The sequence below is a fragment of the Oryctolagus cuniculus genome, chromosome 2, assembly GCF_051225735.1.
Source record: "Oryctolagus cuniculus isolate XC-2025 breed Fujian yellow rabbit chromosome 2, ASM5122573v1, whole genome shotgun sequence".
In the NCBI taxonomy this organism is placed as follows: Eukaryota; Metazoa; Chordata; class Mammalia; order Lagomorpha; family Leporidae; genus Oryctolagus; species Oryctolagus cuniculus.
The window spans coordinates 59,002,712-59,013,995 of NC_142868.1; the positions used below are offsets into that span (position 1 = coordinate 59,002,712).

Genomic DNA, 11,284 nt, shown 5'->3' on the forward strand with positions numbered 1-11,284 from the left:
TTGATCTTAGCCTTTGAATGAAAAATTACATTGTGTTTATACTAATAGTATTATTCCAAGTCTTGGAAACTCACATAGATTCCCTATGGGAGGAAGCACTATTATCTAAGGATATTTGGCTATGTGCGCCCTTCACCCTCTCACCACAATGTAACATTTTACAGTGATGCAGTAAAATTAACGTCAACATAAAGAGTACCTCTTATAAGAAAAAAAATGGCACACTAGGGCAAGATTTAAATTACAGATGATTTCTAGAGGAAGCTTGAGGGTCCCCTACATGTGTCCTCTAAGTGTGACATGAGGTAGTCACCTTAGCACTATCCCTAGTGTAAGATATGTAGAAAAACATTAGCTGAAAAAGAAACACAGCAAAAGAAAGTAACATTCATTTTAAATTATTTTACTTTTTATTCTTCAAGATACACGTCACTGTACATTACATTATAGTAATATATAACTATGCTGTGCTCATGTGGCCATCACAAAAAGGTGCTTTTTCTAAGTAAACCATAATTGGTCTATAACAGAGCAAGACTCACTGCTGTTATTGTTAAGGAGGAAAGAAACTTTTCCATTTAAATGTATGATATCATTAGCTACTTAATCTGTATATCTAGAGTAGCTTCAAATTACCCGATTTTAAGTGTGATGGTCATGACTCATAAATACTTTTGGTTTTGATAAAATTCTAATTTGGCATGGATGGACATCAAGATGAAAAGACACACCAAGGACTCAAAGAGAACAAACAGTGAATCACTACCCTCTCAAAACTACAGTTTGGCTCTGATACATATACAAGCATTAGTTTGTGTTTTAGGGAAGTCAGAAATGCCATGACCCATAAGCAAACATGAATCTGAATATGTGATTTATTTTTCAAAACATAAACTTGGAGATGACTTGCAAAAGGATAAAATAACTAAATACACACAACAGACACAAACAACCAAAAAAAATTAAAAATATTCCATGTAGGCAATGAGATTGTGGTAAATTAGACCACAGGATTTTAAAACAGCCCCACATCTGGTATTTGATATTAATTGGTTGCTTGCAAGGAACTAGGAGTGAACAGAAATAGCAACCCCACTTACAGTTTACAAGAATTCAATTATAGGACTTATTTAGGTAACTGTGTGGTCACTCCAATTAAAAGAAAATCAATGGGGACAGCACCGTGGCGTAGTAGTAGGCTAAGCTTCCTACTGAGGTGCCAACATCCCTTATAGGCACTGGTTCATTTCCTGACTGCTCCTTTTCTGATCCAGCTCCCTTCTAATGGCCTGGGAAAGCAATGGAAGATGGCTCAAGCTCCTGGCTCCTGGCTCCTGGCTCCTGGATTTGGATCCACCCAACTCCTGCCATTGTGGCAATTTGGGGAGTGAACCTGTGGATAGAAGACCTCTGTGTTCCTCCCTCTCTCTCTGTCTGTAACGCTAACTCTCAAATAAATACATATTTTAAAAAAGAAAGAAAATCAAGATTATTTTTTAAACAATTTCAGTCTAATTTAATTTGACCAATTTTTCCACATTTTATTCAGGGGGAAGGGGAGAGAGGGAAGCAAATTAGTCTGCTTTTTCTATTATAACAAAATAGTTGAGGCAGGGTAACTTTATTAGAAATAAAGGTTTATTAACTCACAGCTCTGGGGATTCAAAAGTACAAGACCAGGCAGGGTGGGGCCATCATTGGTTTGATCCCTGACTGACTGTCTAACAGCTAAGGATATCAAAATAGTAGGAGTGTGGGTCTGGACACAGGAAGCCATAGACAGACCCTGGAGCAACATCCCTTCTGAGAGCACACCCCTAAATGATCTAGGCCCTTCCATGAGACTCTCCCTCGTAGAGGTCCCAACTCCTAATCTGCCATACTTAAGACCAAGCTTCCAACACATGAACTTTGAGAGGACATATTTAAACCACAGGCAAACCATAGTTTGTAGTAATTTAAGAGTACACAAAGGAAAGAGAAAATGAACTATTTACTTGGTGAAAAATTGTAAGGTCATTACCAACACATCTTTTTAAATAGGGTAATCATGTATGCCATTTCAGAAAAAGGCTTAAACCTTGGAACATTACTTGTCTGGGGAGGTAGAGAAACAGGCATCTTCCCATACTCCCAGTCAGTTCCCAAAAGGCATTGCTCATCCCAGTCACATATGCACAAATCTTCCCTATCAACCACAATCTTGAAGTCTGCTACTTTTTGTAATTTTTAAAAATTCTTTTCTAGCACTTTAGCAAGTTGGAACCAAAAGTATTATTAATTTCATGGATGTTTTCCCTCATACAAAGGAATATTAAATAAGCAATCTATTTTTTTCCTGTTTCTGCTTTGTTAAAAGCATATCACTTTCATTAGAAAAATAAGCTAGTATGAGAGTGAAAAATTACTGTGAAAAATTTTTAGTAAGATTTAAATTTGAACACTGTAACTGCAGAAAACAATAGTACCTAAAGTAAACCTTCATTTTATTAATATATTCAGTTATAATCTTGAACTAAAAATATAGAAATCACTTATTAAAAAGGTCATTCCAGGAACTACATGTAGAAGACTACTTACAGTATAGTATTCTCTAATTTTTTATTCAGTTATATATATTGCCTGAGTATCTATGTGATGTTTAGTCCTTTCTTCCAGATTCAGTCAGTAAAAAAAAATCTCTATTTAGAAATATTTGTATGGTATCTGGTCAGAAGTTCCTAAAATACTCCAACATCTGTACTGGAATTCTAAGGAAGTGAATACTTTCAAGATGTCATGTAATAAAAAATATGTTGTCAGCTCTTCAAGAGCTGGAAAATGCATGCAATACTTATTCTTAATTCCCCTTTCCTGCCTGCTCAAATGCTTCCTACACCTCCGTCATGGCAAAGCGTTCAGCACACAGTGACCATGCAGTTCATAGCATTGACTGACTGGCAACTGGCAAACTGAACCATCCAAAAAACCAACTACAGTATTTCTGAATCAATTAGAGTGCCCGCAATACCACACTTACCCTCTGAGAAGCAAAGTGTCTACTTCATGATTCATCTCAATGACAGTACCAATGACACCCACTTTTCTGGTCGCCATTCAGGAAGTGGGCCCACAGGGAAATTACATATTCTAAACAAATTCACACAAGTTTACCACTTGCATATAATGTGCTACCATCATATTTTCTTTATATTTTCTTCAATGAAAGTATATTTTTAATATATAAAAATTCCCCCATAATTTTCCAACATGTTTATATATTTATTGTTACATTATAAAAACCTGAGATGTTTACATATTAAAGAAGCAACACCAGCACTTTTCATTTACAGAATTTAAACTTGAATGTTTAACCTGTCAATGTGTTCAGGATGAGTGCATAGGGAAATAGGGAATTATAAGGCATTGGAAAATGTTGTGTATGCTAAAGGCCTTTTCACCCAATAATCTAGGTATGAAGCCGGTTAGGGGAAGATCATCATCTCAGATTCTGCAGTTTGTGGTCATGGACCAGGGTTGCCGCCCTCTAAGACAGGCATAAACTAAGGCACCCGGGAGAGCTGGAAATGCATCATAAGCAGAACTGTAATATGTACATAGCCTTCGTATGAGAATGAACCAATACCTTGTATTTTCTCCAGCTATGTGAAAATGAAACATCAACATTACATCCTCTTGCCATAATTTATAAACTGGGGAAGTGTGTTGGTCAGCTTATAATATAATCATGCAATAAATTAGATGCAGGTTGCTGGAGAATCAGTTACATCATATGCCTTGAAAATATTTACAGGCAGGTGCCTTGGTGCAGCAAGTCAATCCTCAGCCTTCAGCGCTGGCATCATCCCATATGGGCACCGGTTCTAGTCCTGACTGCTCCTCTTCCAATCCAGCTCTCTGCTGCGGCCTGGGAAGATGGCCCAAGTGCTTGGGCCCCTGCACCTGCATGGGAGACCAGGAAGAAGCACCTGGTTCCTGGCTTTGGATCGGCATAGCTCCGGCTGTTGCGGCCATTTGCGGAATGAACTAACGGAAGGAAGACCTTTCCCTCAGTCTCTCCCTATCCCTGTCTGTAACTCTACCTCTCAAATGAATAAATAAAATATTTTTTAAAAAGAAAATATTTACAGGCTATGTTTTCTTTCTAATTATGAAACCTTTAGACTTAACAAAAATTTACAGAATGCCTACTATGTGCCAGTCATGATTCCAAGGGATGGAGATACTATATATAAATATATATTCTTGTTTGGCAAGTATTTTTAGACAGTTCATTGAAATAGAACAAAACAATTCAGAAATGTATGAGATTAGATTCTCTGTAGTTTATACACTTATTTGTTGGTCAGTTGGCAATTTAGAAAAACAAAGGAGTGATAACCTTCAAGTGTCCTAAAAATCCTCTTAAAATCTGCTTAAAAGTAGAACCTGTTGATAGTAAAAGAAAGAAAGAAAGGAAGGAAGGAAGGAAGGAAGGAAGGAAGGAAGGAAGGTGGGATAAGGGAATAAGCTAAATAAATAGTGTAACTTTTAGCTGCTGTTATAAAATTTTTAAATGTAGAAAAACTCAAATTCAAAAGACATATATCTAGATATACTCTTTATCCTCAAAACAACCTTATAAAACGGGTATTAATTATTGTCTTTATTTTACATATAACGTAGTAGAAAGAAACTAAGGAACTTGTCCGTGGCCAAACAAGTAGTAAGTGGCATAGCCAGGAGGTAAACTCATAGAGCCAGATTGCAAACATGGAAACATAGGTTATGGAGCCTGCACTTTCATCCATGTCACCTCACTTATGCCTAAACAGTTACATCACTGAAACAAGTGACAGTTAATGCTATGGAAACCCCCAGAAATGTTGACAATGAGTTCTAGACATTTTTAGCATGTGTAAAGCAAAATGGCTGGGCTCTGCACTGAGAAAATCAGCTAGTTTTGTTTTCAAATTTTACCATTTAAGACTGAATACTTGAATATTGCAAAAAAAAAAAAAAAAAGCAAGGACAATTTGTAATTTGGAGACCAAGCTTTAGGTTAGGTTCAAATAAATTGCAAAATAAATGTGTAAACTCCTAATGACTTCAGAAGTCAAAACCACAACTTTCTTTTTTAAAAAAAAGATTTATTTATTTATTTATTTATTATTCGAAAGAGTTACAGAGAGGCAGAGTAAGAGAGAGAAGAAAGAAGGAAGGTTGGGAGGGAGAGGGAGAGGGAGAGGGAGAGGGAGAGGGAGAGGGAGAGGGAGAGGGAGAGGGAGAGGGAGAGGGAGAGGGAGAGGGAGAGGGAGAGGGAGTCTTCCATCCACTGTTAAAGGCTAGAGCTGAGCCAGTCCAAAGCCAGGAGCTTCCTCCAGATCTGTCATATGAGTGCAGGGGCCCAAGCCTTGGGCCATCCTTTGCTGCTTTCCCAGGCCCAGCAGCAAGGAGGCTAGACAGAAAGTGGAGCAGCAGGGACTGGAACCAGCACCCATATGGGTTGCCGGTGCTGCATGCCAGGACTTTAACCCGCTGCACCACAGCACTGGTCCCACAAATCTTTTTAAAGAAATTTTCATACAATCTAAGGAAAAGCCAACATAACCATTAACGAGTAACCATTAAAGAATCAGATAGCTAGGAAAAGGGAGCAAGGGCCCAGGCCTTCAAATTTGCAACCTTTTGCCTCCTCAGAAAGAGGCTCTTAAGTGGAACACTGAGCCTCTACCATAAACTGATGCAGGGTGTGGTGAAGGGGGGAAAGGAGTTCAAAGGTTTCTACTTCCACAAACATCAAACATTTCCCTAATCCTAAAAGTGCTTTCTAAAGATTTATTGGGGGTAGGGGTTTCCTGCTAGGAAGTATGGATACTACAACACGAAGCACCAAGAAGCCCCTAATCAATGACTAAAATTTACACCCATGATAATGATCTACTTTATCTGAATAAAATTTATCTTTTCATTTTTAATACAGGATAATAGTATATATATATTATATATATATTATTAATGTCTCCATAGAGGGTGTAGTAATGTTTGAAATGTTCAATACTTTGTAAGTATATTACACAATTTAAGTACTACTGACCCCCAACAATTAATTTCCTAAATGGGATGTGAATTTCTAAAACTTAATTTGCTTCCCCAATGATCTCTGGTCTAGTTAAATCTTAAGTGCTCTATAGAATAATGCTGTCATAATCTACTCTCTATGCACGAACACCAATTTCTTCTCTGGAACACCCCAATTCCACAAGAAGGATCAACACTGTCCTATCACTAAAACACTGATGTCAAGGTTAATTCCTCCCACTCAACTTTCCCGTTAACCAGTGGCAAGACATAGGGGTTCCTCCTCTGTAACAGCGCCCTCTTCTGTTCCCAAGGCCACTGTTCTGCTCCATCTATTCCCATATTCCCATCTAGATTGTTTCTGTAGTTTCTTCACACCACCATTCCTCTAGTATGAGTTCTTCTGACTTTAATCAATCTCATTCCATGAGTCTCCTTACTGTATATGTCATTCATCAGCTCAAAGCAGGAATAAGCCTCCATGATCTACATCGCGAAGTGTAAATTTCTTTGACTGGCTCAGGCCATATCAATATGACCCTGACTGTTGCTCTAAATGTTTGTAAGAGTGTTCATTGTTATCCTACATTGCCCCTCAACTCCAAAGAGTTCTACTTACCTCCTCAACTCCTCACCTTCTCACCTGACTCAAGACACTAAATGGATTTAAGTGGATTCTCGTGCTTGATGCATTCATCTGCTGGAAATTCATATCCAAGACAACTCTAACTCTGCTCCTATGTCAAACCTCCCAGACCAACTAGGTCACACTGATGAGTCTCACCTAAACTTCAGGACATGACAATGCTTTGGTACCAAATGCTAGACAAGATGATGATATTTGTTCAAAAGCCTTTATTTTTTTAACTTGGCTTGTAAACTCCTTGAAGGAAGGAAAAATGGCTTACCCCTTTTAAGACGACCTACAGCTACTTTGCAAACTCAAAAATTACATAAGGAAGATGATAAAGTCAATGGAATCAGCCATTGATATACATCATAGGTTAGTGAGTCTGAAACTTTCAGTGTATGTAGGATGATGGCTAAAATTCCATGTATATTCCCTTCACCCAAACTCAGCATTTGGTTCATCTCAGGTAAGGGGAATAAACTAAAGACTTCCAAGGAATTCTGATGCAGCTGGCACACAGATAGTATTCTGAGAAACACTGTCATTGATTAAATTGAAACAGTAAACAAAAAAAAGACAAGTCTAAAGTATGCAGAATTATAAAGGATATAAGATGAAAATCTGACATTTCAAACTAGTTGCCATTACTAGGAAGCTGTTTTAGATATTCAACACAAACTATAAGTACTTTTACTATGTTACCTTTAAAAAGCTACTTACTTTAAAGCAATTAGTACTAATATTAAGCTAATGTGCTTTTTATATTTAAGCTGTCGATGTAGGATTATTTACAGTTATTAATATAAAACAAAATACATCATTCAATAATACTTCTAGGCTATTTACTTAATTGACACAAGACTGTTAATCTTTAAAATTTTTTGTCAAGTTCTATCAACAATGAAAACACTTGCAATGTAAAATATGCTCTCCATGCATTTATTAATCTCAAAATATGTCAAGATCCAGATACATATGGTCCTAAAACAACTGGTCACAAACCAACTTTTAAAATTGAACTCCTTAACTCCAATCAGAATGAATTCTACTTATTCTTATATTGCAAATGAATAGATGTAGGCAATCTAGTGCTTATTCTAGGTTTTAAAATTTTCTTCAATTTAATGACAATTTAAAATGTTTCCTCTTTTTTCCATATCATTCCAGTTAAATTTTACTTTAGCCTATCTTACTTTTCTGACATTAACCAATCTACACTAACATCCTTCAGAGTAACATTTTAGGACTTTTCAGTGAACCATGCAACCACAAATAATTAGAAAAAAGGAACCCAGGAACATGAAGATCTTGACTCCACATGTAATTTCATATCCATTTCTTAGTATGGCTTTGGGTGCAGGGTGAAGGACTGAATGGCTTAACCTTGGTTAGTATTTTTAAATTTTTAAAAATATTTTGAGTTAAAAAATACCCAAACTACCAATATGTAAATTTCCAAAATTTGCATTTTTTGAGATTATGTATATTTAGCAACTTCTATTTGTCTTCCTAAATATCTTCTTGGATGTATACAATTCACAGAAAATTAAAAATTCCCTCCTTCCTAGTTCTTCTCTAGTGCTTAAGTCTAAATGAGACACTTCTATAGGCCACTAGGGAGAGACATGGAGTATTTGGATCAGTCTTTGGATCAGCTGCATGTCAAGACAGCAGGACATAGCAGTTTCACCAAAGGAATAATGTCACATGCCCTGTCAAGGCTCTATTCACTCACTGGGGAACACTTCAAAATAGCAATACTACAATGCTGTAGTCTTTGGAGCTCACAGACTTCATATGATGTTTCATCACATGGGAAAAGAACCCATATCACACACAGAGTATCAATCCATATTCACTATGCAAAATTTAAAATATAGTTAAATATGGAAAGGAAACTTTGCAAACAAAACAACATAAGATAATTCAATGTCAATGGGAATATCTGATGACATCATTAATGAAGATAATTTTGAAAATTAAAATTAACTAACCTTATTATCCTCCAATCCCACATCTATACATGAAATGCCCATTACCACATGCACTCAGGGGCTCATTCATTCAAGTTCACTCCAGCAATGAATGATTCTCATACACCTTATTGGATTATCAGGAACTGCTTCTCATTTTACTTCTTCACACTTCCTTACTGTAAACCAAAGTCACTATAGGCAATAGAGAAGTGTTGCTTTACTAAGTCATACTTCTACGTTTGACTTTGCAAAAACAGAAAGTGAATAGGTACCTAAAAATTCAAGGACTCAAATTACAGGAAGTGTCACTGAATCCAACACTACATTTTGCAATATTTAAGGATAGAAAGATATTATCATTGCTATAGTTACAGCAATATAAGTATTCACCTTGAAAATAATTTTTTTCAATTCTCTGAATGCACTCTATTCTATAACTTAATATGTACATTGCTTTTTTTACTCAAACGGTTCTTGACTCCTATATTGAACTAAAAAATCTGACATTTTAGTTTTTCCCAGAATTTAAGTACAGAAGCAGTTTGATTATTAACAATTAGTCTTCTCAATCTTAACTGTATTTCAAAAATATATCTGGGAAGGCAATTTAATCTACACCACCAGTATATGTTAATCAATAAAGTCAACTCAAAGTTGGCATTAACACACTGCTGGCACTTCTCCAACTGCCATGGGTCGAAATAAACCACAGCAGCCTAGTTCCCAGCTAGGGGTACTGCAAGTGTTTGAGCTGAGACAACTCACAGTATGTCCGATATAAAACTTCTTTAGGAGTTCAAGAGCTTTCTTAAGCATACCTTTTATCATATGTCAGGTATGAACTTTTTAGGTAACAACTCTTTGAGAAGAGTCGGTAGAAGCAGGCATAAACATGATAACTCTTTTTTGAAAATCAGAGTACCTCAAAAGTGTCTTAGCAACATTTTCCTGAAAGGATTAAACACTTATTTAACAAAAACAAACCAAAAAACGCCAACAAAACCTCAATTTTTAGTATGTCATCAATGGTTTTGGAGATGCAAGGTTGAAAATGACCTTGTTAGATTACGACCGATAGGACTCTAACCTTCTCTTAAATCTTAAGCTTGACCAACTTCAGGTTCTTAAGTCTTAAGCCCAGTAACCAAATTCCCTTACACTTTATTCTGAAATCGCACATAGCGTCCTAAGAACGCTCCAGGAGAACAAGCCTCTGTTGAGTGGTCTTCTGCGCCTCAGAAGCTGCAAGGAGTCCCAAGAACCAGCTGGGCAAAGCAAAACGCCCTTGCGGATCAGAAGGAACTCATGCTGTGCCCAGCCGCGCAAAGTTCCGGACCCCCTCGCTGCACCAGCAGAGCCCACTCTGAAACAGACTGCGGGGGTCCCTATCACCAGGGAGCCCTCAGGAGGGCCCTTCTAGGCGGGTAACTTGCTTTCCTATCAAAGATCAACTTTCCATTGAAAAAGAAAAGTTTGCCGCGATGCGGCGTGCTCTGAGCTAAGTAACTTTGGCTATCCCATGCACCCAAGGTTAAACAAGTACGCAAGTCCTCGGCGGCACCCAAAGTCGGAACCCGCAGGATCGCACCCCTACCTTGGCCTCCTCAGCGTCCTGCTCCACGTCGGAGAAGCCCAGTCCCGACTCGAAGGCGGCGGCGGCGGGCGCCTCGCGCGGACCCGGCAGCAGCGCAGCGGCGAGCAGGGAACACGCCAGAGACAAGAAGCCCAGCAAGTGCATGGTGGAAGGACCGGGAGCGGGGAATCCGGTCCGCTGGCGGGGGGCAGGGGTGGGGCGTGGGCGCCCCTGCGAGGCTGAGGTCCCCTCCTGGTCCCTTTCTCCCGATCTCCTACCGGTGACCCCCCTGGGCGAGCCGGAGGCGGTGGGCGCGAGTCCGGGGCTCCGCGTTGCCAACTTTGCAAGGCGCTCTCCCAACCAGTGCTGGGGAAGGGCGACGGGTGTCAGGTAAAAGCCTCACAGGAAACCGGACATCCGAGCTCCCTTCATTCGGAGCCCGCCGCGAGGTGAAGCGAGGGCGAGGGCGAGGGCGGCCGGCTCCGCGCTTCGCGTGTTTGTTTTTGCTTGTTGGAAAGAGGGGGAGAAAGCGAAAACACCCCGCGATTCTCACCGCCTCCGAACCCACCAGAGCCCTCGTCCCCCTCCTCCCTCCCCTTCCCCGAACTGAGTGGAGCCGGGGAGCGGGAGAGGCGGCGGCGGCGCTGCCGGGGGCGGGAGGAGGGCGGCGGGGCGCCCGGCGGCGGCGGCGGCGGCGAGGCCCGGGAGCTCCGCGGCGCTGGAGCCTCCAGAGCGCGCGGGGCTGAGCGGCGGCGGCGGCGGCGGCGGCGGCGGCGGCGGCGGGCGCAGGGGCAGGGCATGACTGATGCGCCCTCTGCCTGCGCTTATGTGAGAGAAAGCGGCCGAGGGAGGGAGCGTGCCGAGCCTGGGCCGCCCTCCCCTCTCACTTTCCCTCGGAAGCTGTCTCCCTCCAGCTCTCCGCGTCCCGGGCCTCCTCCCCAGCGGCCCCACCTCCCCGCAGCCCCTTCTCTCTCGGCCTTCTCCTCCTCTTCCTCCTCCTCCTCTCCCCTGCCGGGAGCCGCATTGGAGGTGCGAGTTGATCTC

The 11,284-nt window shown here is 40.4% G+C and overlaps 1 protein-coding gene across 3 annotated transcripts in view; it reads right to left on the reverse strand.

Annotated features, from left to right (window-relative positions):
- VEGFC (vascular endothelial growth factor C) overlaps window positions 1-11,000 on the reverse strand; it is a 117,549-nt gene extending 106,549 nt beyond the window's left edge. Inside the window, exon 1 of one of the 3 annotated variants that reach the window (XM_051832528.3) lies at window positions 10,262-11,000. Coding sequence is in view for 1 of the 3 variants with exons in the window: in XM_002709481.6 (XP_002709527.1) it covers window positions 10,262-10,405 (144 nt within the window). In the remaining 2 variants the exon portion in view is untranslated. The remainder of the gene's footprint in view (window positions 1-10,261) is intronic. The other 2 variants (XM_002709481.6, XM_089327259.1) reach the window with 2 other exon arrangements.
- Window positions 11,001-11,284: the final 284 nt, after the last annotated feature.